This window comes from Pteropus medius, unplaced genomic scaffold (genome assembly GCF_902729225.1).
Source record: "Pteropus medius unplaced genomic scaffold, Ma_sr-lr_union100, whole genome shotgun sequence".
In the NCBI taxonomy this organism is placed as follows: domain Eukaryota; kingdom Metazoa; phylum Chordata; class Mammalia; order Chiroptera; family Pteropodidae; genus Pteropus; species Pteropus medius.
In genome coordinates, this window is record NW_024351543.1 from 8760168 (window position 1) to 8785745 (window position 25578).

The 25578-nt window shown below is 40.7% G+C and overlaps 1 protein-coding gene across 5 annotated transcripts in view; it reads left to right on the top strand.

Moving 5' to 3' along the window:
- Positions 1-25578, top strand: part of LOC120586721 (kalirin) — a 434187-nt gene that overhangs the window by 284191 nt on the left and 124418 nt on the right. For all 5 annotated transcript variants that reach the window (XR_005648786.1, XM_039843223.1, XM_039843224.1 and 2 more), the window contains exon 10: positions 1021-1143. Coding sequence is in view for 4 of the 5 variants with exons in the window: in XM_039843223.1 (XP_039699157.1) it covers positions 1021-1143 (123 nt within the window). In the remaining variant the exon portion in view is untranslated. The remainder of the gene's footprint in view (positions 1-1020; positions 1144-25578) is intronic.

Genomic DNA, 25578 nt, shown 5'->3' on the forward strand with positions numbered 1-25578 from the left:
ACCTGAGAAGGCCAGTATATTATTAATCAAATGTTCAGTTAAATTTTAGTATGGTAGGAGCAGAGTAGACTCAGTTGAGTCTTAGCAGGATCTGTAACAGGTGTGCCTGTACTATAATTCTGATTTGATTTTGGCCAACTGATTTATTGAGCATCAATTCTTCAGAGACCAGAAGATGAACTGCTTCCCTTCTCACGTGTTTTTGTTAGGCCATCTGAGTAAATGCAAAATGGGTATTAGAGGCTTTGGTCCTCCCTACATTTCAAGGCTTTTACTAAGGAGTTTCCACTCCCCATCAAGTGCCCCTTAAGACAACATATTTTTTCACCTTCTCAGTATCCCTCCTTCATCTCTCTACTGCTCTAGCCACCTCTGTTCTGGCTTCTCTAAAGAAAAATATCTTGAGGCCAAATCACTAGATCTTAATCCTGGAAGGACATGGAATCTCTACTGCTTCCCAGGAGAATCGTGGATGCTAAAGGCCTTAAGGATGCAGAGACTTTATTTGGTCGGTTGGTTAGTGTTGATTGGAGGAGAGAGGTGGAAAGAAGCCAGAGAGGGCAGTTGTCCTGGTGATCAGCTAGCTTGAGCATAGCTGATTCCTAATTTCTAAGATTAGGAAGAGAGTCCCAGAAGTACATGAGGCAGGATCCCCATGACGGGCTACGACTGCCAGGAGCATTTTTTGGTGGAGGGCCAAGGAACTGCCCTGATCTGACACTGCCCGATTTTCTCCCAATGTGTCTGACTTTATGTGGCTGGCATAAAGTTAGTGAGGGGGTTACACGGCGTCTGATAGCCTGTGTACCTTGTTTAAAATAATGGACTAATTATGACTAAGAAATTTTAGTTAAGAGTGAGATTGTTATATTGCCAATGACAGTAATGACATCCCCTGTATCCACAGTGGCATCTACATTTCCACCCGGGCTGTTGCTTTTGATTGGGATGGGGACTCACGTATATTGTCACTTCTCTTCTGCTGGAAAGTCATTGTTTCTGTCTTCCTCCTCTGACCAGGTGTTGGACTGGATTGAAAACCATGGTGAGGCCTTTCTCAGCAAACATACAGGGGTTGGGAAGTCCCTGCATCGAGCACGGGCCCTGCAGAAGAGGCACGATGACTTTGAAGAGGTGGCTCAGGTGAGATGCTATGTGTGGCTGTGTGTGTGTGTGCTGACGTGCATGTGTGTAACCTGATGAGAGAGACGAGGGCTGTGGCTTCGGTGTTTGGTGGGGTATGTCAGGTCGATAGCCCATGGTGTCTGGGCTGCCCTCTGCCTGATGCATGGGGAGCTTTGTCTACTCTTAGATCACTAGGTGAATAGTAAATAGACCCTCAGATTATGGTCTTCAAAGAAAATCTTTCTGCCAGCGTGATCTGTAAATGTCTTGTCTACAATCTGGTGATGGCATCATTTTGGGAATGATGTTAGACTCATCAGCAGCCAGTACTACCCCTGTGGTTGGCACTGCAGACAAGTAGGAGCTGAAAATCAGCACCAGCTCTTCTTACAAAGCTGTGTACCTTCCAGGATCTGGAGGAAGAGATGGCACCTGTTTACCAAGCCATGCACCCACAAAGCTGAATGTGCCCAGAGAATGTACCTTCGTATCATTGGCACAAAATAATTTGTCATTTGCGCAATATTCTGCCTTTTAGCTGAGCTGCCCACCTGATCCAAAAAGGGCACTGTTTTCTGATTTGTACAAAGAGGCTGTATGAGAGGCCTTAACCATTTGTCTTTACTGGTGGAGGAATATAAGAAGGTTTCTATTCTGACCTCTACCCCCAAAATTTATCTTAACTCCCTTATATTCCTTTTTGGGGGAGTTTCCAAATGGATCCTGAAAATATTTATTTTCAAGATGAAATACTTTTGTCCAGTTATTTTTTCAGGTGTGATCAGTTGCAGTGGAAAATAAGATGCTTAAGAATAAGGCAGGGAAAGGGCAATTGGGACGGGTATCTGTATGGGACAAAGGGGTGGCTGCCGTTGGAGTAGAGAGGATGACAAAGCTGGGGTTTCCACATCGCGGCTTTAACCACGGGTGGCTCTGATCCCACTAGGTGTGCATTCCTCAGTGTAGGTGTCACACTGGGCATTTTGCAGAGCCCCAACTCTCACCCAGGGAGGCTGCCAGCCCCAGACAGATAGGAGCTGTGGGTGCAAAAGGAGAGGCTCTGCCAAAAAACCAAAGGAGTCTGCCAGAGTCCAGGAAAGCAGTGGGAGCATACCATATCTCTAGGGGAGCTGCAAGTGTATGTTGAAAAGTGAGTGGCCTGACAGGAGCCAGAAGGACTGCGTTAGTTAGTGACAGGAAGCTCATGAGTGCAGGTAGATTAGACCCAACCTATGGAATAAAGGCTCATATGGAATTTTTTGCACTGTTTCTGGGAACATAAAATGGTACCGCCACTGTGGAAAACATTGTGGTGGTTCCTCAAAAATCAAACATAGAATTTCCATATGATTCAACAATTCTATTTCGGGGTATATACCCCAAAGAATTAAAAGATGGGATGCGAAAAAGTATTTGTATACCCATGTTCACAGCAGCATTTTTCACAATAACCAAAAGATAGAAGCAACCCAAGTGTCCATTGATGGATGAGTAGATAAACCAAATGTGGTATATACTTATAGTGGAATATTATTCAGCCTTAAAAAAGGATCTTACAACATAGATAAACCTTGAGGACAGTACGCTACATGAAATAAGTCAGTAACAAAAGGACAAATATTGTACGAGTCCACTTATATGAAGTACATAGAATAGTCAAATTCATTGGGACAGAAAGTAGAATGGTGGTTGCTAGGGGCTTGGGGAGAAGGGAATGGGGAATTATTATTTATTGGGTTCAGAGTTTCAGTTTGGCAAGATAAAGAGTTCTGGGGTTGCATGATAGTAATGGTTGCGCAACAGTGTGAATCTATTTAATGCCAATGAACTTAAGTTTTATATTATGTATATTTTACCACTACCACCACAACAATGAAAAGAAGCCTCATAGCTACACAAGGACTTTCTGAAAAATCAACTGGACTATGCCAACATAAGTGTGCCTTTGGTGGACAAGATGTATGTAGCACAGATCCAGAATATTTGGGTGGCCAGACATTCTGGGTGCCTCTCCGGTCTGTTAGCGGGCAAAGAATGAGAGAGAGCCATATGAACTCCTGTCTGCTGAGAGTGTACCTGGGACAGTCTGTTGGAATAGAGCCATCCCATAGCTTTGGTGCTCTTGCCTTTTGGCTGACCTGTGGCTCAGCCCTTCCTCATTTAGGAAGGTCATCCCTGCAGCCACCCACAGCCTTGACCTAGCCCATCCCTCCTACTCTCTTCCTGCTGTATCCTCCTCATAGGTAGTACCAGCCTTGGTTATAGGCTCATGAGGGGGCTGTTGCTTTCCTGTGTCGTCACAGCCAAACAAGCCTAGAGGCCACCCCAACTTTAATCCTGTTTCTCCCAATTGTTCCTCTGCTTTCTCACTGATACCTGATATGCCTTTCACATGAGACAATGTCTTTCATTTAGCACCAGAGACACATTAATTTAAATTCATACTGAAGAAAGAATGGACATATTTTTTAAACCTTATGATTCCATTATTTTATATCCTACCAGTTCTGAATGATGGATAGTATTAGCCTTATTTTATAGAATATAGCACTTAAGCTCAGGAAGTTCTTCAGTGTGCCCAAGACATTCATGTTGGTGGCTCTGCTGGGATTCAAACCCAGGTCTGTCTGACTCGAGTCATGTTCTTACCTAACTCCATGCTGTCCCTCCTGATTAAGGTATAGGAACTAGGTGTAAAGTTCATTTCCAAGTGCCAGCTTGCTCATCAGAGTGCAGGACAAAGCAAGAATGGGAGGAGGGGGTGCTGCTGTGGCCATCCCATTTGACATACATTACAACTTCTCCCTGGCCCTGCCAGTGAGTCTTCGCTTGATATAATCCACTTCTTCCTGCCTCTGCTTTCTGATAAGACTGTATCTGAGAAATAAGAGAGAGTTCTACCTTCCAAAATGCTCATGCTTTTAGGAGGAGTGTTTCCTCTGGAAAGGGGAATAGCAGATGTGGCACACCTAAGGGAGAGGCCGTGAGGAGGCCATGTTGCCCTCTAAATAGGGCTCTGGAGATGGGTCACGTGGTCTGGAAATCAATCCTGTCTTGTTCCCTCTTCCCCACTTTGGGGAAGGGAGTGGTCAGTGGAGTGGCCTAGCCTCCTGGAATTTGTAGTCCATGTAGGAAAACCAACTCCGACCATGGCGAAGGCAGATGGACTGTCAGTAGCCGTCTGCTTCAGCCCTGCCTTGCTGTGTGCAGTGTGATCATCTTGCTCAGGTGGTGAGAAAGGGGGCAATCTGGGCAGGAAAGGGCACTCTCTTTCACTTTTGTTTTCAATTAAGTAAAGGCCACTGGGAGGAGAAGGGTGGATTTAAATGGGAATTGTATAAATCTTGAGTCATCAGAGATCAGTGAAAGTGTAGAAACTCTTTCCTTGTTTTGGGGTGCTGGGTATGGGATGTGGTCAGGAAAGTTGTCACACATGGTGTGAAATAGGAGGCTGGGGGTTGCTTGTCAGCAGTACTATGGAGGGTCATAATTTAGTGATGGAACCTCTTTCAACTTTATGTTTTCATTATTCTTTGACCCGAGGCTGATATGACAAGGCAATTCTGAGCTCCCATTCACTGTATTCAGGTTTAAAACTTGTCTTGAAGCAAAGCTGGAAGAGGGCTGTTGCATCTGTTACAGCTCCTGGAAATTTGCCCTCTGGGGGGTGGGCGGGTGGGTGGGAGGGAGTGAGCCCTCAAGCAGAGAAAATGGCTGCCTGCATGGAGAGTTCAAGGGACAAATATGTCTCCACTCTTGGGATAGTAGGGGCAACTGTGATTCTTCCATTGGTTACTCTTTGGGGTAAAGACATTTAAGGCAGTTATTAAAATTAATGTAAATGATAGCTGCTAATAATTAATGTGGCAATCTATTATCCCTCATAAACTTTAACTTTTGTGTTTATTACCTCTTGAACACATTTTAATCAGACTTCAACTATCACTTGAAGGAAATGAATTAAGTAAGAGTCCTCAGTTCATCCTGCAGATGGCACTCTTTGAATAGCCTACCCAGAAGCTGAGCTGAAGGAGGAAAGGAGCCACAATCATGACAGCCTGACTAAGGAGGCTCCTGGCAGGCAGGTGGTGAGGGTCTGGGGCCAGGGGATGCACCAGGGGTCTGTCTCTACAGGTCTTTCTAGTCCACGCTTCTGAAATTGTCTGTGCTCAAATAAAAGACCTGGGCACTAGTGGGGAACCCCTCCAGGTCCTGGTAGGAATTTGACTCAAGTTTCCTATAATCTCATCACATGACGCAGGCTATAGAGTAAATCAGATTTTGAAATGTGCTTACTCTGTGTGTGTGTATTTATTTATTTTTTGGCATATTAGCTGTCATCAAGAGTATGAACAAGTATAAGATGGAGTTGCTGCCCATATTTGCATAGCTGTCAGGGGATAGATGTGTCCCTATATGTCCAGGAAGTAGAATGGGATGTAGTACTGTTATTTAGTCCTGAGATATTTACTATTACTCAGCAGAACAGTACCCAAGTGCCTGTGGTTTGGATAGCAGCTGTGCCTGCTCTTTTCATGATCTGCTTCATAACCTCGTTATTTGAAATGCCAGACTTTCTGTAAGCTAGCTTATTCAAAAATTAGCAAGCATTTACATTCAAATATGTATTATCTAAAATCTCAAAGCTCCAAATCACATTTAAGCAGGTAAGCATATCAAGTAGCATCAGTATAACGTTTTTGAAAAACGGACCATTTAAAGAAAGATTTTAGGAGATATAAAAATAGTCACAATTAAGTACTTCATTCGGTAATCTCTGGTTGGTTATTTCTCTATCTGACCCTTGCTTTTTTTCTCAAACTTGAATAGAATACACTTTTAAAAATTTCATCCTGAATCTTGTAAAAACAGGCAAAAATGAAAGGGAGACATTTTAGTGGGCGTACAAGTGACCTTGACCATCAAAGTTATTCAAAGGGTAATCAGCTAACATACCAGAGTACTAAGAGCAAGTGGAATAGGCTTATCCATAGAGATGGAATGCCTGTGCCCTCAGAGTTGGACAGCAGTACTCAGCAGTTGTCATGTCTCATCAAGTCTCTGTGTTGGGCACTGTGGAAAAATTAAAGATATCTACAGTTTCTGTCCTGAGAGACTCACGATCTAATGAAAAACATGCAGCAAACATATTCTAACCCTCTAAGGCACATATTCCCATAGTAAGACAGGAGACATAATCATTACTCTTTTAGGCTTTTCAAGGACCATTTCTAGTAAAACCAAGATAAACCACTAGTTCATTTGGCAATCCAATAAATATACCTGCATAGGGGGTGGTGTAGTGACCTTTGGAGTAAGTTACATCTTTCTTTTCATGCCTGAGACCAATTATAGCAGCTGCAAATACAAGCAGAAGGAAAAGAGCCTAAATAGATGCTTTTTCACACTCCAGCTTTTTAGGGAAGATGAAAGGTTTTTAGGCAAGATGAAAAAAGTCGTGAGGAAGAAAGCCAGGAAAATGCAGAGATATTAATGTCATAAAGTGGGCAAGTGGAAGAGTGTGAAACAGCAGAGAAATGAAGGGCAGTCCTAGCCTTTGGGTCTTGCACAGCACTCTTCCATTTGGGGTAGGTTAGGGACGTTCACTCCATGGAACACTAGGGAGAAGTTGCTGGCATGAGCCAATTGATGGCAGGGGTCTGTGACCACTCTCAGGAAGAAGAAAGATGTTTCATGGCATGGATGATTGTGAACCAAGAGTTTGTGAAGGTCATTTTGTATACACTTGGTGTGGAAAATTGAGAAGGAATTGGAGCCAATATCCAGGATATTATAGAAAGCCTGCCAAGAACCTCTTATCAAGACCACGAATTGTTCCGCATGACACACAGACACTTTTGCTGCTTCCTGTGTGAAACAAATGGCACAATTGGAAGAAACTGAGATTGCATTCCTAAGGACTTTAAAGTTCTGGGTAGCAAACTGAAAGATTCAAAAGCACAGGTGGTGTTTTTTCTCTCTCGTTCTATATGATGGCAATGACTATGGAAAAGAAAGGAGGTTTTGAGAAACAAATGGCTGCCTACGTAGATGGTGTTTTAAAAAGTTTCCGGAACTTTATGCTATAGAGCCAGGATAATGGACTTCTGACAAAGGGTTGAGTGCATCTTGTAGAGATTGAGAAGGATGTGTTTTGGCAGAAAACCTTGTTGACCTATCTGAAAGGATTTGAGGGAATTTTGAAGTGGAAGGAGGAAATTATCCTAGTGAAACCAAAACCAGATGTATGAGGCACCACACAGGTGACATAAAATGAAGCACCTTGTGACGGGAATGCTCTTAGGTAACCTGAGGTAAAAAACCAAAACGAAACAAAACAAAACAAACGAAGAATACAGATTGCAAACTATATTTATAGCCTTCATTATCTATACATCAACAAAAGCCATATGTAACAAATAAAATTCTCAAATTTTAACACAAGAAGATAAATATCATAAATATTCCTGAGACTTTAGAGTATTGAGCTTATAAGTAGAAAATGGCAACAGAAGAGGAATTTTTGTTTAAAGGACTCATTCTAATAAGAGGGGTGAGGGTATTTCAGAAAGGTTCACAATTATGTGAGATCTACAAACCTGAGCATTGTAAACAATATGGAGAAATAATAGAGATAAAAATAGGACAATAAAGAAGTCATGATTGTTCCTGGAGAGGATTATAGTGTGCTCTATCAGACGGAGGATATGGAAAATGCTGTTCTGATACGATTTCAATTCTAGCTCAAGGAAAACAATGGTGGTGATGAGAGTCCTCACATGTACTGGCATCTCCTGTAAATTTTGTGACATTGTAAATAAAACATCAATAAGTTGATGAGAGCAAAGGCTTCTACATGGTAGAGAGCAAATCACTGTAGAAAAGCTCAAAAGAGTGTAAGTTGTATCTAGACTCTCAAGAACCTTGACCTTTGGATGAAAGAGTTTAGACTTTACTCTTAGAGAGAGAGGACTATTAAAGGCTTCTGAGTGATGAGAAAAATGAAAATATAACCTCTAAACCAGAGAGATAAGAATTTCTATATATGCTGGCTGTTTAGATCATATATGGTATATTATGCCTAATCCTAGAAAATATATTTTCAAAAAGATTTTGACATACTGTATTGTAATTGTTGGAGGGTTGTTGGGATAGTGAAGTTGAAGTAACTAGATATATTCAGTTTTGAATTAATAATATTTTATGAAAGGAAGTGGGTGAGTTTGATAATTGAAGGCTTCCTATAAAAGAGATAAGGGTGGAAGGTATAGTGAAGTCAGTTTTAGCTTAATTCAGGTATCGCTTCTAACCCACAGTTGCTTTTTTATTAGCTGTCCAAAACCAGAATGAAACATCTTGAGATATAGTGTGCTTCTTATCATGGAGGTTTTCCAGTACACACAATCCTTAATCCCTTAGAATATAAATATCCACAAGTCTTTTCCATGTTAAAAAGCAAACAAACAAATAAATGGAAAAAAAAAAACAAAACCAACAACAAAAAACCCAGACTAACTTTTTTCTGGGCCCTGCTTTGCCCTGTTTTTTCTTCTCTCCATAGCCCAAATCCTTGAGTGAAGAGTCTATAGTTGCATCTCTACTATCTCACCTCCTAGATGCCTTTGACCCTTGCTATTGGGTTTCTGTTTCCTCTAGCAAACTGAGGTTAATTTTACCAAAGTCTCCACCTGAACATTTTTGTTACTAAATCCAAAGAACACGTTTCAGATATTAATTGGTCTTTCTGAAGCACTTGACCTTGTCAACCAGTTTTTTTTTTAAGTTACTTTTTCCCAAGCCTTCCATAACACCATGCTCTTTTGGTGTCCTTATGTCTTTCTGGCTGGTCCTTTTTAGACTCCTGTACTTTTTATCCAGGATTTGTTTCTCAGACCTTTTCTTCTCACTTTACACTCTCTCCATGATTTGATATTCTTTCCGAGGCCCAAGAGATACCCCTGCTCTGATGCCTCCCAAATCCATGTCTCATCTCTGATCTCAACCCTGAGCTTTCTGTTCATAAATCCATGGCTTTCTGGACACTCCACTTACATGTCTCAGAGGATTCTCAAACCTAGTGTGTCCAAAATTTATTTTGTCTTCTTCTATACCTTCCCATTGTGCTCTTTTCCCTGTATTCTCCATGCCAGTCAAGGGCACCCAACCACCCAGTTGCTCAAGCCAGAAACTTGCAACTTATTCTTGACCCCCCTCTTGCTATCAACCCTCATGAATCCATCACAAAGTCCTACTGCTTCTGCCTCCCTAATATGTCCCTTTCCTTCCATCTCCATTGCCACTGCCTTAGGTCAGAGTCTCATTATCTCTTGAATGGATTATCACAATAGCCTGCTATTATCCCTGACTCTAGTAATATTCTTAAATTCATCCCCAGACTGCCACAAGAGTGGTTTTCCTAAAACACACATCTCATCATGCTCCTCCATTGGTTATGGAACTCGCAGTTGGCTTCTCTTGGGGATAAAGTTCAAACTCTTGATATTATAAAGCCTTTATGACCTGGCAACTACCATCTCTGGTTTTACCTTTTACCCTTCCTGTGCCCCTCTCCCCAACTCTGCCCTAATGTCCTGGAGTTTGCTCACAGATGCCATGCTCTCAAGTGTCAGTGCTGTCTCCTCTTTAATCATTCTCACCACTTTAACTCTGACCACCCTTGACCAACTTTTATTCATCTCTGAACATTCATCTCAAGTATCACCTCTTCCAGGAAACCTTCAGTGGTCTCCACAGTTTGGATCGAGTGCCCCTTTTTTAGGCATCCACTTTTTCTGGTCACATCCCTATCATGGTAGTTATCACACAGTTTTATCAATTTTATGGTAGTCTTACTCCCTAGCTGGACTGTGACCATCCTTAGAGCAGGAATTTTGTTTTATTGGTCTTTTTATCCCAATGCCTAGCATGGTAAGTATCATATGCAATTGGCACTTGAAAAAGAAAGGAACAAATGGTATAGAGGGGATTCCTTTGTTGAGTGTATATCAGGCCAGTTAATCTCTGAGGTCTCTTCCAACTCAAAGAATTATAAGTGTAAGAGAGGTGGATTAGATGAATATTTGTAAGAACACAGGCCTCAGACCATGTAACCTGGGACCTCATCGAGAACCACCCTGATAGAAGTAGTGAGACTGCCCTGCACTCGAGTCATCCTCTACAGCCCCAGCCCAGAGTCTGGCACTTGGGCAGTAGCATCTGAGGAGTCAAATTTTGAGTGAGTTTTTGGAGATCGTCTGCATTTTTTTTAATTAAAAAAAAAAACAAACACTAAAAAATATTTCAGATGAAGCCATAGGAAACCAAATTTGATAAGAGGACATGGTAATTTTTACTCTATTTCCCCAGCCCCACTAAGTGTCTATGATTTTTTCCAGCTGAGATGGTTACCACCACACCGCATCTGACTACTATGGGAGGCTGTAACCCTGTCCTTTTGTTGGGTGATATGTGGCAAAGGTCTTCTTCCCTTTCAAAAACTCTCTTTTGTTAGGGATGAATAAGATTGGCTCTTTTGAAAGGGATCTTAAAGGCAACACTAAAACAAAAAGTAAATTAGACAAAAGAAGCATACTGATTTCATGTTCAATATATTGATTTTGAGTCCAAGACAACTTATCTGGTCATAATTTTTATTCAGTATATCATGTTTACTGATAGACTTTTTTCTTCTCCCTGTTGAGGGGACTCTAATAACAATAGTAATAATGATAATAACAACAACAGTGACATTTATTGAGTACTTTCTATGTGCCAGACACTATTCTAATTATTTTTCTTATGTTAACTCAGTTCTCATAACATTCCATGAGTTGGGTATTTTTAATTCCTATTTCTAGATAAGGAAACTGAGACAGAGAAATTAAATAACTAGCTCAAGCTGGCAGAGCTAGTAAGTGGTAGAATTGAGATTCAAACCCCAGCAGTCTGTCTCCAAGGTCTAGGCTCTTGACTACCTTGCCATAGAGTCTCTTGATTCATATGAACTTTGGCTATCTTTGAGATCCGCCTGGTGGGGTCCTCTATTCCCCCTAGAGCCAGTTCCTAGACTTCTTTCTATGTATGGATCTGGATAATCCCTCAGCCAGCTGCATGTTAGCACTGTGGCTGCATGATGACTAAGTGACACTTTTTCTCTCCTTATGTGTAAGATTTACCTTAGTGGACTCAAGGGTCCCTTGCATGACACTGTGACAACTTTTTAATCCAAAAGATCTGTGTGACCCCAGGCCTGTGGGAACTCTATGACTGCTCTTTCTCTACCTGTCTATCTGGTTTATCTGAAACACATGTACCCACAGCTGATGACAACTGGCTCTGCTCTCTGCTGGAGCTTGGCCTGTTTATCAATTAACTTGGCCAATATCTTGCCTGAGTCTTCATTTCTGTTTTCTAGCACAAAATGGTGAACCATATTTAGCCCAGCCCAGGACATTATTTTGTCTTTTTCCTTTTGCCTTTTGCTAAAGCTCCTAATTTCCATCATACATACCCCTTGATAACTCCACAAACCTATTTGAGACATTGCTCTCAGTTCTTCTTTCTCAGTCATTGGGATGTATGGTGTAGTGAACTAAAGCATAGCATTTGCAGTCCAGTCTGTTCTTTCCTTTTATTGACCTTGGGCCTTGTGGTGATCACTTAATTTCCTTGGGCACCAGTGTTCTCTCTACCCTGAAGAGTGATGTGAGGGTTAGAAATAACATATAGAAAGAGCCTAGTAGAGAATGTGGTTGCCTGATGAATGACGTGCTCTGTGGCAGCAGTGGTGACCGTGGTAGTGGTGGTGATGGAATACATCTAAGTCTCACTCCCTTCCAGATTAGGTTGCTAAGTACCAAGCTGTCGTCTCTCCAGACAGGTTGATGTGGTCTGCTTATATGTTGGAAAGAGTAGGTCTGTCCTTTGAGATGGGCCATGTGCCAAGGGGACAGACAGATCAGCTACAGATACTGTTAAGCTTGGCCCTTGGGTTAAGGATTATGGAAGAGATAGCCATCCAGTTTGATCAGTTGGAACCAAGGAAAGGCAGTAGTGTAGTGGTGCATCATTCCTGGGGCTGGCAGGTGGGGAGTACCCAGCATTAGGCATCCAGAAACCAATGCGTTCAGAGATACAAGGGGGACTGTGGGCAGTTTACACTGGGAAGGCTCTTAACAGATGGCAGGACTCCAGCCACTGGGCTCCAAATCAGAGGCAGGGTTGCTGGGGCACCAGGTAAGAAAGGGCTGGCTCTTAGGGACATGACAAAAGTCTGGGTATCAAATCTGGACACCAGAACAGGGCTGGATTGGCTGCCCCTGGGACCTGATATAGAGGACCAGTCTGTTGGTAAGATATGATTCCATTTTATTTCTGTAAATGAGCTGGAGCCGAGCCTGCCATGGAGCTCAAGAAAAGGGAGAAGGAAGGAAAGAAAGAGTCAGGGCACCGAGTGAGAGCACTCTCCCTTCTAAAGGAGTCTCTGACTCAGTGGACCTCCTTAGAGGGGTTACCGAATGTGTAACCACTGGTTTCACAGTGTGTCAACAACGTACCTACCTGGCACAGTGAGAATACAGATGGGAAGAATAAAGTTATTGTCTCTCAGAGAGCATTTGCGCAATTTGGAAAAGAAACAGAGAAAGCTATTCCAAAGGAAAGCTTTCTCTTCTGCCTAGTATTGATTCTGAAAGCAAACCACGTATTATCACATCTTCCAATAATTAGTTTCAACACAGGTCATCCTGCCCAGATAAAGAGAAACTGAATCGACTTCCTTTCTATTCCCTCTTTTTCTCATTTCTATCTTTCACTGTGAGCAGGGGAGCCTCGTGAGTGTTCTTGCTGCTGTGGAAGCCAGCATTGTCTAAGCTGAAAGTAAGAGGGAGCATGTGATGGATTTGCATACAGGAGGAACATATGTAAATTCCTCAATGAAAATATTTCTCCTGGATAAAAATATTTTGAAAACTATTTGCAAGGTTTTAAACCTGTGCTATAAAGACAAACATATAAAAATAAGTAATAAGGACAACTACCATTTACTGAATACATACCTTTATGAGAAGTAGCTCATTTAATCCTTGAAACAAACCTATGGGGTAGGTTTTAATATTATCCCCATTTTTCAGATGAAAAATTGGGCCTAGAGAGTATCACTGAAGTGCAAGAGGCTAGATTTGAACCCAGGCAATCTGACTCTAGAGCCCACACTTTTAGCACATATACCTTCAGAGTAATGGGTGGGGTGGGATTGAGGTGTCAGCTTATTCAACTCTCAGTTTGATTTTTTCAAATAAAGTTTTTACTTAAAAATTTTTTAATTACAAAAATATTTTCAATATAGAAGTGCAAATGAGCGAAAAAGAACAAAAATTATCCACCCATTTAGTTGTTTAACAGTTGCTAATACTTTGATGTTTATTTTTCCAGATATTTCTCTATACATATATATATGTCAGTCACTAGTTTTTTTCACTTAACGATGTATCGTAGTAATAGAGATGTATCTACAGTGTCATTTTTCTTTGCTTGTGAAGTCTTTAGTATTAAGACTTCTTATTCTTTTTCATATTCTAGTAACTTATAGGCTATTAAATGTTGGTACAGTTATAAGTGGGTAAGAAGAGCAAAATAAACATTGAAAGCAAAAGGTTGGGTTTAAGTCAAGCATTCAGAATCTTTTCCCAAGAGAAAGCTTCAGAGAATGGCAGTCTACAAGTGCCCTCTCAAGCCTTTCCTGTTCCCCATTGTAGGTGCATGTATATTAGAGGACTGTGAGGACCTTCCGAGCCCCTAAAACTGGCTAGGGTGGGGCTCAGCGATGGTGGTGGTGGTGGTGAATGTTTCAAATTAGTAACCACTGTAGCCCCTTTCCTCTCCTTTCTTCTTCTTTCCTTCTCCTCCTCCTCTTTTTCCTTCATTGTCTATTCCATCTTCTGCTGGAATATCCTTTCCTGAAACAGAGGTTCTAGTAGGGGTCCAGAATGCAGTGCTTGGCTCTGGTCCAAGTGTGGTTGCAGGTGGGCAATATTTTCCAAGACCTTTAAGAGCTCCTTGTGGCAAGTACTTTCTTGTTGTGTCATTGAGGATCATAGAGCAAGTCAGGAGTGTCTGGACTGAAGGATAAGGGCTTTTGAAAACTTGTGGGTGGATGAGGTAGCTGGTGACAGGTGACAAGTACCAGGAACCAGCACCTAAGAGCCCTGAGTGAAAAGGCTTCACGCTGTAGATTATGCAAACCAAAAAATAAACACACATCACCAACAAGAACAACCCACTGAGTAGATTATGTACCTTTTATTCCTCTGCCAGTGAGCAACTGGAGGCATTTTCATGAACCAGTTTTGTTTGGACTAAATTTTTAATAGGAGAAAAGCCCACTGCCAAGTTCTGAAAGGAATAAGGCATTACATCTGAGTTATTCCACCTGGAAAGGGAGACAGGTTTGGGCAGAGGGAGCTGAGCTCTTGAGGCCTCCTGCAATTCCAGGCATCATCCAAGCCTCATCGAGATAGATACTTTTATTCATCTTGGGATACACAAGGCAGATGCCCAGACAGCCCAAGGCACTCCCCTTTTATGTCGGTAGAGGCTAGTACAGCTGTCCTGCTACATTCTAGGAGCTGACAACACTAAACTCTGGCTATCTCAGCTGTAATTACACATTTACATGGTGTTTCACACTGTGGGCTATTTCATACAGTATAGTTCAGCCTCAATGATGCCAGCTGTGGATTGAAATAACTCTGGTGGACTTCAGTCCATCACATGCCTAGAATTTGAAAAATCCATGTAAGGTTAAAATAGGAACTCCAAATCCATGTGATAGATATGTTTCAATTTTATTTGTTATGAGGCTTGGACTCTGCCTAAAATTATAGACTCTTCAGTGTCTTGGGAATTGACAATGTCAGTCTCATTTGCTTAAAAAATACAGCTAAAGAAAAGAGAGTTATCTGGATGCAAACCTTGGGTCTCACCCACTTGCCGTAGCTGTCACACTGGTAAAAGTTTTATAAGTTATAAAGTTAGTAAGGTTCAAGGTTGAGGGTTTACTCAAAGGAATTACGTTTCATCATGGCTCAGGTGGCCAGATTTGGTACCAGATGGCCTTGACACACAGTAACTTCCTAGATTCTCTCTTTCCTTACTCTGTGCCTCACATGAAGGCCACTTCAACAATTAGAGCCATTATCTCCCCATCGACAAAATGGAGTTACAGATTCTTCCTGCCTTCTACCTTGTGGGAGGTAACAAAAGCCAGTGAGAAGGATACAGAGATTGGAACTCCTGGATACGAGACCCAGAGCTACTCTAGCTGTATATACAGATCACCTAGCCTCGCCAGACCTTGTTTCTATGTCTGTAAAGTGGGAATGATATTTATTCCATCATAGTTGAAGTAGGCATTAAATGAGATAATGTACTTAAAAGCACTTTAAGTCTAGAGCACAGAGCAAATGTAAATTATCATCATTATTATTAGGGAGATATAGTGACAGTGGATGAGATCATGTCTGGAACACACTCAGAAAAGAGGAACTAAAGATATAGAAAAGATTGATGATATTGCCCCATACCAAGTATTTCCCAAGAGAGAGAATGTGCTGACCAGTCTCTGAGTTTAACTGAACTCTTCATGCACCAGGCTTCTTACACAGTTCGAGGGCCAGATTCTCATGCGTAGCAGGATTAGCTGGGGAAACTTTCCACATTCTAAAGCTAAAGCTAGTGATTTAATGAGCCTTGTTCTGATGTTTATATAATTGTAGATCAGTGAGGCTTTGGGGTCCGAGTGGATTTTAGAAGTGGAAATGGAAACAGCATGAGCTTTGTGTGTAGACCGCTCTGACCACTTATCTTACATGTCCTTCTAACCGAAGGGAACAGGGAAGCCCTTCTCACGGTGACCCGCTCAGCAGCAAGCAGAGTTGCCCAGCTCACGCCAGCCCTTCCAGAGAGCCCTGGGGCATTCTGTGAAAATATTCATGCCCTGCGTGACACACCTCTTGGCCAGCTTGCTCCTCCTAATCACATGATCCTCTTGCTTAATTTTCCCTTTGTAGTGTTGAGGCGGGTTTGTACTTAATTATTCAGGGTTCTTGCCGAAGCTTTCAGGACTGAGGATTATGGGTACAGTGTGTGTTCATGGAAGATAGCTTTTGGCCTGTGAAAGTTGGGAACGTTCAAGAGCTTCAGATAACGAGGTGAATGATGAGATGTGAGCCTGAACCTCCTAGCCCTTCCTTGTCTCATGGTCACATCTCCAGCTATTTGGATTCTGCCCTTTCCCTTGAGGACCCTGAGTGGGGACACTTTGATCTCTCTCAGCATCTCTGCTCCAAGGGAATGCTCCAGTGGATGAGTCTCTTCACTCAGTCTCCCAAAGAAGAGAAATGGGAGAAACATGTTGTTTCCTTTTCGAAAGTGGGGATCCCGAGGACTCAGAGGGTCCTGGATCTTAGTTGACAGTCTGTGGTCAATAGTCTTTGGTGGATATATGGTGTCTCTTCTGTCCTAGAGCAAATCTCTGAATCCCACCCTGTTTGAGAAGGGTGTGCAGGTGGCCCCATTCTTAGTGCAGGTCTCCTTCCTCTGTCTCTCCTGCCTCTCTCACACCCCCCTCCACTGCTTGTCCACACCGCACGGCCACTGTCTGGGGCTCCTCCCATGGTGAAGGCCAGAGCTGGGCTGTCTGAGTCCAGAACTGTGCTTCTCTGAGGACAAATGGGCTATTCTTCCTGAAGAGCCATTAGCCACTCTGCTATATGCCCCAAACAAGCTTTCCATCACCAACTCCGTCTTGAAGGAGAAACCCTGCAGGCTGTGCCTCTCTTAGCTCTTGCCAAGGCCCCTCACGCCGTACCGACTCCCCAGGCTGGACCTTTGCCCAAGTCATTCCTCTGCTTGGCAGATTCCTCCCTTATGCCTTCACAATTTAGATTCTTTAAAGTTGGCTCAAAAATTTACCTCCTTGTGAAAACTTCTCCAGGCTTATCCATCTTACCCGATTGCTCTGTGACCTAGTGTGCCTTCAGCATAATATCACCACTTTGTACTCCTGTTATACCTCATTTCTTTCTCGTCCTTGGAGAATGAACTGTTCTACATAATTTAATTTCATAGAGAACTAAGAATTAACCCTAAGTACTTCATGCTTAAACTTTTCAAATTTCATTTTTATTGATGGTAAACTTTCTGAAATATAGCTTAAATTTTCCGTGCCTTGTATACAGAGCAGTCTGAACATAAATCGCTCTTTTTTTTTTTTTTTTGCTGCCTCGGGATGTGTGGCAATGTTCACTAATTCCAGTCATGACTAGAGACATCTCCAGGGCCACTGCAGAGGCTAAGGTTTTTCTATCCCCTTCATTGAGGGTCCCACCCAACACCACAGTGTCATTCTAGGGCTGGCCTGCATTTAGGGCGTCCTGATCAGGGAATATAGCCCCCAGAGCAGTATGTGTCACTCCCTACAGGTCTTAGGACAGCCTGTGGTTAACAGTCGTATATCTCTAAGATAATGATGATGATGATGATGATGATGATGATGATGATGATGGTTTTAATGGTACACCTGAGAGGTAAGTGACTTAGGCTTTCTAAAGCCACTGAAACCTCAGTCCCAGAGTGGACCAGTAAGATTGGAAGAAAGAGGCTGATGCTTCTATAACTAGATATTTCCTATTATCCCTTTCATTTTTGTATCACTCCATCTTTATTTTGCTTATTTTTATTTAAAGAGCCCTAAGCATTTCAATCCACATCAGTTTATTAGTTTCATACACAGAGGCACCCAAGGACTGGCCCCTGCCTGTCACTCTGCTGCTGTCAGCTCCATGCCATGGGCATTAGAGCTTTGATATTGATATGATGGTGATAGGGAACTCTTTTAAGCAAACCAAACAGCCCATTCCAGGCTCTTGGGGTATTTGTCCAAGAGCCTGCCTCACTTTCAAGTATTTTCAAATTTGACATGTCTTTAACTCTTGACTGTTGCGGAAAACAACTCAGGGTCATGGGTAGTTGATGCTGGCATTGTGCTGAGGGAGAATAGTTTTTAGGATTTCATAGGTGATTATTTTTAATTGGAATTTTTTTGCATATATGTCATACCAAAATCATGTTTCTTCTCAGCTGTGCTGAGCCATGTCATAAAGTCTAAACTGAGAAAGGTGAAATCTCTTACTGGGGCTACAGAGAAACTTTATATTTTTTGTGATTATATATTTCACTGTGGTTGATCAAGCATTAGTGTCTTCAGGATCCCAGAACTAGGAAATGCATCTATCTCTAAGCTAACTAACTACATTTGTAATGGAATTTATTTGTATTTTTAAATGCATTCAGTTGACAAAAATATATAAGGTTCTTTTTCTTTAAAATTTATTTTATCTGATATTTTTCAAATTTTGAAAGGGATTCCTTTAGTTGCAATAACAAGTAAAATATTGCAAAGAAATGTAAATAAAAATGCTAATTACCCCTGCACTCCCACTTACCAATCTCTCTCTCTCAAGATAATCATAGTCAACTTGCACATCTTTCTTCTTACACATACAAAAATAAGCAAACATATAAACATAAAAATTTCTGTTTGTTTTTGGAACAATTTCTAAAGAGTTCCCTGAATATAATTTTTAGACTTTAAAAGCTTTTCCCATTTTTTCTGATTATAAAATTAATACATGTTCATCATAGAACATTTGGAAAACAGAAAAATAGTGGAAAAGAAAAATCATCCCTAGTATCACTCAAAGATACTTATGTATAAACTATTAATATTTATTGGCAAATTACCATTTAGCACAGCATAATGCAAACAATGTTTTGCTTGAGGTCAAAGAAATGTGAATTCCAGCTTGGCATCTGCCATTCACCAACTATGTGAACTTACTCAAGTTCTTTTGCCTTCTAAGCCTCAGTTTTCTTATCTGTAATATGATATGATAGTATAATCTACCATGTTATAATGTTTATAAGTGGATCCAAAACTGGTTAGCCCTAAGTATCAGTAGTTTTTTCAATCAATTGATTGATCAGTAGATAGACTCAGAACCATAGTTTGGTTTGTCCTGACTTCTTCATGTAATTTTATATCAAGAACACTTCCTCGGATCACTAAATCGTCTTTAAAACATAACCATAATGACTGCATCACAGGACTGCACCACAATATAGTGAACCATCCCTTGTTGTTGGACACTGTGGTTATTTCTAGTTTTTACTTTTATAAATCACAGTTAATATATTTAAACTTCTAAGCAAGATGTCAAATACATTATAGTCCTTAGTTCTCTCAAGTGTTTCTGGTCTTTGGGAGAATTACCATTCATTCAAAGGCCATAGCCATTTTAAGGCATTTAAAACTAGGTTTCTCTCACCTCGGAATTTCAGCCCAGGCTTTGAGCCCTGCCTTTCAACCTTAGACAGTAGCTGCAATTACGGTCTCCTGGGGAGCTGTTAAAACTGTGTACCACCATCCCCACTCTTGGCTCATTCTGGTTTGAGCAATCTGGGGGAGGTCATAGGCATTGCTTTTCTCCCCCAAGCACCTTTATCTAACCCCTCATCCTGTCCTGTGAGAACCACAGGACTTAGATGACCCCTTAAGTCTTCTACCATCTGAAGGAGCACAAGAAACGCACTGTGAGCAGAGGAAGTTGCATGGTTGCCCTCACTGGGGCTTCCTCTAGGGTCTCAAACAGTGGTTCCCCCCAAAAAGATGATTTTGCTCCCTCCCTAGGGACATTTGGCAATGTCTGGGGACATTTTTGGATATTGCATCTAAGGGGTTGCTATTGGCATTCTGTGGGTAGAGGCCAGGGATGCAGCTAAACATCCTACAGTACACAGAACAGACTCTCTGTTAGTTTCCTAGTCCTACTGTGACAAAGTACCACAAACAGGATGGCCGAAAACAGCAGAAATGATTTATCTCACAGTTCTGGACGCTAGAAGTCTGAGATAAAAGTGTCAGCAGGATTAGTTTCTTCGGAGTGCCGTGAGGAAGAATCTGTTCCAAGCCTCTCTCCTGACTTCTGGTGGTTTGCTAGCAATCTCTGGCATTCTTTTACATTACTCCAATCTTGGCCTTTATATCTCATGGCGCTCTGTCATACTGGATTAAAGACTACCTAATCCCAGTATGACCTCATCTTAACTAATTACACCTGCAACGACACTTCCTGAGGACGGTCACATTCACAGGTGTTGGAGGTTAAGGCTTCAACCTATCTTTTTGGAAGGATAAAACTCAACCCATAACAGCCTCCCAAACAAAGAATTATCCAGCCCAAAATGTTAATACTGCTGCTCTTGAGAAATCCAGTTCCATAAAATCTGTGGATCAAACCCAGAGAATTTAGCTAAGGTAAGAACAGAGAAGGGAGCAGGGGACCAAGGTCTGCGAAGGTGGGCAGTAAGCAAGAACATAATTAGCAAGGCGGGTCAGCGACCTCTGTTCTTTGGTCAGAGGTGGTGAGCTCTGTGTAGACATGGGTAACCCTGGACCTACAGGGCTATGTGTGACCAAAAGAGGGCAAAAGGACTTGGTGCACTCTGCCAGCTGGGGCAGAGGCAAAAGTGTGGGCCAGACCCTCTGCTTTGTTCACCTCACCATCTGACCCCCATTTTCCTGGGTCAGGCCTAGCCTTTCCCTGCCTGTCCCCTGCAGGGGTGAAACAGAGAGAAAAATAAATTCACAAACCTTAAGGTTTTCAACAATATTTTTAAGCCAACTGCCTTGTATCTCTAAAACTCTGCCTCTCCCTCTCTCACCCACTGCCTCCCACAGACAGCCAAACATAGAATATGGAAAACAGGAAAAACAGCAACACTACAAAGTTACATCTTTTGAGAGAGAACATTACTTTGGGTACATTTTCCCCCATACCACTTGAATTGCCAAACCCTGCAGCAGGTGGCCCTACTTGTCTCTATTCCTTGGGGATGCAGTCTCACCATACTTGTTTCTTGGGTTTAAGAATGCCATGTGAGAACAAACCTCTGCAAGGCCAGGGTGACTGGGCAATCCACGTGTCCACATCTGAACACTTAGGTCTAACCTTCTTTGAAAATATTTTTTGTCTACGTTCTTCAGTCACGCTTACATGTTCTCTTTCATTATTTTTTCCAGTTTGAGCAGAATGAGGGCAAGGAGGGAAGGGAGAAGGGTGATCAGGGTGGAGATTGTGTTTTCAAATTCCCAGCATGGTGGTCTGCTTCTCCACAGCAATATGGATGCCAGCTGGCTGCATCTGGGCTTGCTCAATGGGAAGAAGATTAAATACTTCCTTTCACAGGCTTCAGAACTCTGTGTCTGCATGGCACTCTCCTGGTTTTTACCTTGTAAATAGATAGCACCTCTGGGCCAAGCTCTGACCTCTTGTCCGCTTCCTATCTGTATCATCTTCTTTGGGTTCCAGTCTAAGCACCAATCCTGGTTCTGTCTCTGCCTTCAACAGATCTCCATGCCCCGGGGGGATAGGTGGGGAGAATCTGGAAGAAAGTCCTCCTTTGCTTTATGTCTCTGTTCCCTAGGAGTGGCAGCATTCTCTGGAACTTGGCTGGTCCTTTCTTAGAAGCTAGACCTGGTATTTTCTGCCAAATAGTACCTTGTAACCTATACTGGCAATCTCTAGCATTGACCCTGCCTTTTGGTCCAGAAACAAGGTATTGCTATGTTGTCATTATTATATTAAATAAATAATATGCTAACAGTTAGTTAGCTCTCTCTCTCTCTCTCTCTCTCTCTTTTTTTTTTTTGGTATTTTTCCTGAGAATGACTACATATATGGCCTGCAACTGAGAGGAAATACATTGAAATTCCTTTAAAGCATAATATGTGAATGAAGAGGGTTAGTGAGGATTAGAAGGAAACAAAAGGAATCAGTAAAAGAGAGAATATCCTAGTGAAGAACAACTGCTTTTCTGTTCTCAGAATTCCTAGGCCTAGGTACATTCTTAAATGCATAAAAAAAAATTAGACTGTAGGAAAATAAAACTATTTAAAAAATGCGGAGTTCTGAAAATATACCATTTATCATTAGTAGGAAAAGGTACTGAAGCATTTTAGATATAGAGGAAAATGCTCTCTAGAAAGTTGAGATGTGTGTAAGAATAGGACAGGGTGACGATGTGTATGTAAACCTGAAAATGCTGGCATTTAGGTTCCTAGGGATAATCTCTGCACCCAGACTGTTGGTGTTGGGATGCATCTGCACCTGCAGTAATTATTTTTGGTATCAGTCTCGATCAGTAGACTGAAGATTAGTGCAGTCTCCAATTTTAGGAGCATCTGGTTAGGACTACTCATTTGACACTCCCTGTTTGGACATACAAATTGCCCTAATAGAAGCAACTATTGTTTGTTCCCTTATTCAGAACACCTAGGAAGATGTCCTCCCAGCAGATGTAATGTGGTGGGTTAACCAATCACTGGTACCTCTTCTCCTTCCTACCACTTCCCAGCAAAGACCACTTTGCCATTGCCAGAATCCATTCCCCTCCTCTCCTGCAAGAGCCAGAAGATGGAGGAAAAATGTATACCTGCTGCTCCAAGATGAAAACTGAAAAGCATTTTTCTATATCACCCTAGTTAAACATTTTGGTTGATTGGACATGATGTGCTAGATCAGTACTATATTTTAAAGATGTTACATGCCCAATTGAGTTTCTTTTAATTATCCTGGGATTCTAACTCCCATTTACATGGAAAGTACATTCCCAGTGCTAAATAAGAAGCTTGCAGAGGAACTTTTGGATCATTACTCGTTCTAAAACTGGGAAATACCTACAGTGGAGACGAGAAACAGGCATTTCCAAGCCTTACTGCTGACAAGATGTTGGGCTGCAGAGTCTTTTGGTTGAGTGCCTGTTGGAAGGAGAGCGCAGAGCTTACTAAGTACGTTCATGAGTAATTGAGGCAGGAAAGATGAGTAAGATAGGACTCTTTCCTTCAAGGAGAATACAGTTCTTTCTAAAGTCAACATGTATGTGGTAGAAGTATATCTCAAAACAAAAAAACCGGCAGTAGCAAATGGACAATTACAATGTCATCATTTAAAAAGCAAAGGAATAAGAGTGAGTATAAAGCAAAGTAACAGAGAAGAAAAGGAAATGGAGATTTTACACTGAGTTAGAGAGGTACATATTTCAATGAATAGTGCCTGAAGGTTACAGTCAGAGAGACATGGCCTGCCATTTTCTGGCTATGTGACATTCTTCGACACGTTACTTTACCCTTCTGAGCCTCATTGTTCTCATTTGTAAAAGGAAATTAATTAATGCCTATCATATGATTGATCCCAAAGCTTAAATGTACTGTATATAAAGAGCCTAACACAATGTCTAGTACACTATAGACACCTGATAAGCTGATAACTGCCTTCTTTGACACTTGGATTATTTAAAAATGTGTTATTTATTTTCCAACTTCATGAGGATTTTTCAGAGATATTTCTATTATTGATTTATAATTTAATTACATTATGATTAGAGAAAATCTTTTGTATGACTCATATCCTTTTAAATTTGTTGAGACTTATTTTATGGCCCAGAATATGGTTTATCTCGGTAAATGTTCTGTGAGCACTTGAAAAGAGTGTGTATTCTGCTGTTGTTGGGTGTAGCGTCCTATAAATGTTATTTTGGTAAAGATGATTGAGAGTTTTCAAATCTCCTATATCTTTACTAATGTCTTATCTACTTGTTCTATTATTTGTTGAGAGGGAGAATTAAATCTCTGACAGCAATTGTGGATTTGTCTACAATTGCAAGTTTATTAGTTTTTGTTTCACATATTTTAAATTTTTGTTTTAGATGCATAAATGTTAGGATTATTACATTCTCTTGACAAATTGACTCCTTTATATTATGAAGTAACCTTCTTTTTTCCTGGTAATGTTATTTGCTCTATCTAATATTAAGATAGTTATCCCAGCTTTCTTTCTATTAGAGTTATCATACTATGTTTTTGTCTATCATTTTACTTTTAACCTATTTGTGTCTTTACGTTTGAAGTGCATTTGTAGACAGCATATTGTTGGGACTTGCTTTTTTATCCGATCTGACAATCTTTGCCTTTTGATTGTGGTATTTAGACAATTTACATTTAATGTGATTATTGATATTTTGAGTTTAAATCTACCTTGTTATTTTTTTCTATTTGTTTCATCTATTCTTTGTTACTTTTTCTTTCTCTTTTTCTTTTTTTGGATTAATTGAATATTTTTATGATTTCATTTTATCTCTTTGTTGGCTTATTAGCTATAACTATTTTGTTACTTTAATGGTTGCTTTAGGGTTTATAAAATGGGTCACTAATTTATCACAGTTTACATTCAAGTAATATGATACCTTGCATCATAGTATAAGAAACTTAAAATTGTTTACTTCTATTTCTCCCTTCCTGGCCTTTATGCAATTATTGTTCTATATTTTACTTAAATGTGTGCTTTAAACCCCACACTAAATATTATTATTTTTGTTTAAATATTTTAACATATTATATTTTAAAGATATTTAAAAAAGAAAATTTTTTATAGATTTAACCGTATAGTTAGAATTTCCAATGCTCTTCATTCCTGTGTGTGGATCTGCATATCCATCTGTTAACATTTTCCCTCTTCCTGAAGGACTTCTTTTAACATTTCTTCTCATTCAAGTCTAGTGAAGAATTCTTTCAGCTTTTGTATGTCTTAAAATGTCTTTATTTCACCTTTGTTTTTGAAAAACTTTTGTGCTGAGCATAGAATTCTACGTTGACAGTTTTTATTGTTGTCTTTACTCTAAAAATGTTCCTCCACTGCTTTATTGCTTGCATTGTTTCTGATGAGAAGTCTGCTGTCATCTTTATCTTTGTTCTTTTGTGTATAGCATGTCATTTTTCCTTTGGTCACTTTTAAGATTTCCTTTTATTCCCCACTTGATTTGATTCAATTTTTATGTGCCTTGGTGTTTCCTCCTGTTTCTTGTGTTGAGGGTTTGTTGAGTTTGTTGGACCTGTGGATTTATAGTTTTCATTAAGTTTGGAAACTTTGGTCCTCCATTTTTTCCTCCAAATCTCTTTTTCACTCCCCCCAACTCTTTTAGAGATTTCAATTTGTGTATATTAGCTTGCTTAAAGTTGTCCTGCAATTCCCTGATGCTTCATTTTTAAAAATACTTTTTTTCCCTCAGCATTTCATTTTTAATGCTTTCTATTGCTGTGTTCTCAAGTTCAGTCAACTTTTCTTCTGCAATGTCGACCCTGCTGTTAATACCATCCAGTATGTTTTTCATCTCTAGAAGTGCAGGGTCTTTTTTTTAATGTCTTCTGTTTCTCTGCATAACTTTTGAACATATGAAATAGTCATAATAACTATTTTTAATTCCCTATCTGTTAATTTTAACATCTATGTCAATTCTGGGTCAGTTTTGATTTATTTTTTTCTCCTCATTATAGGTTAT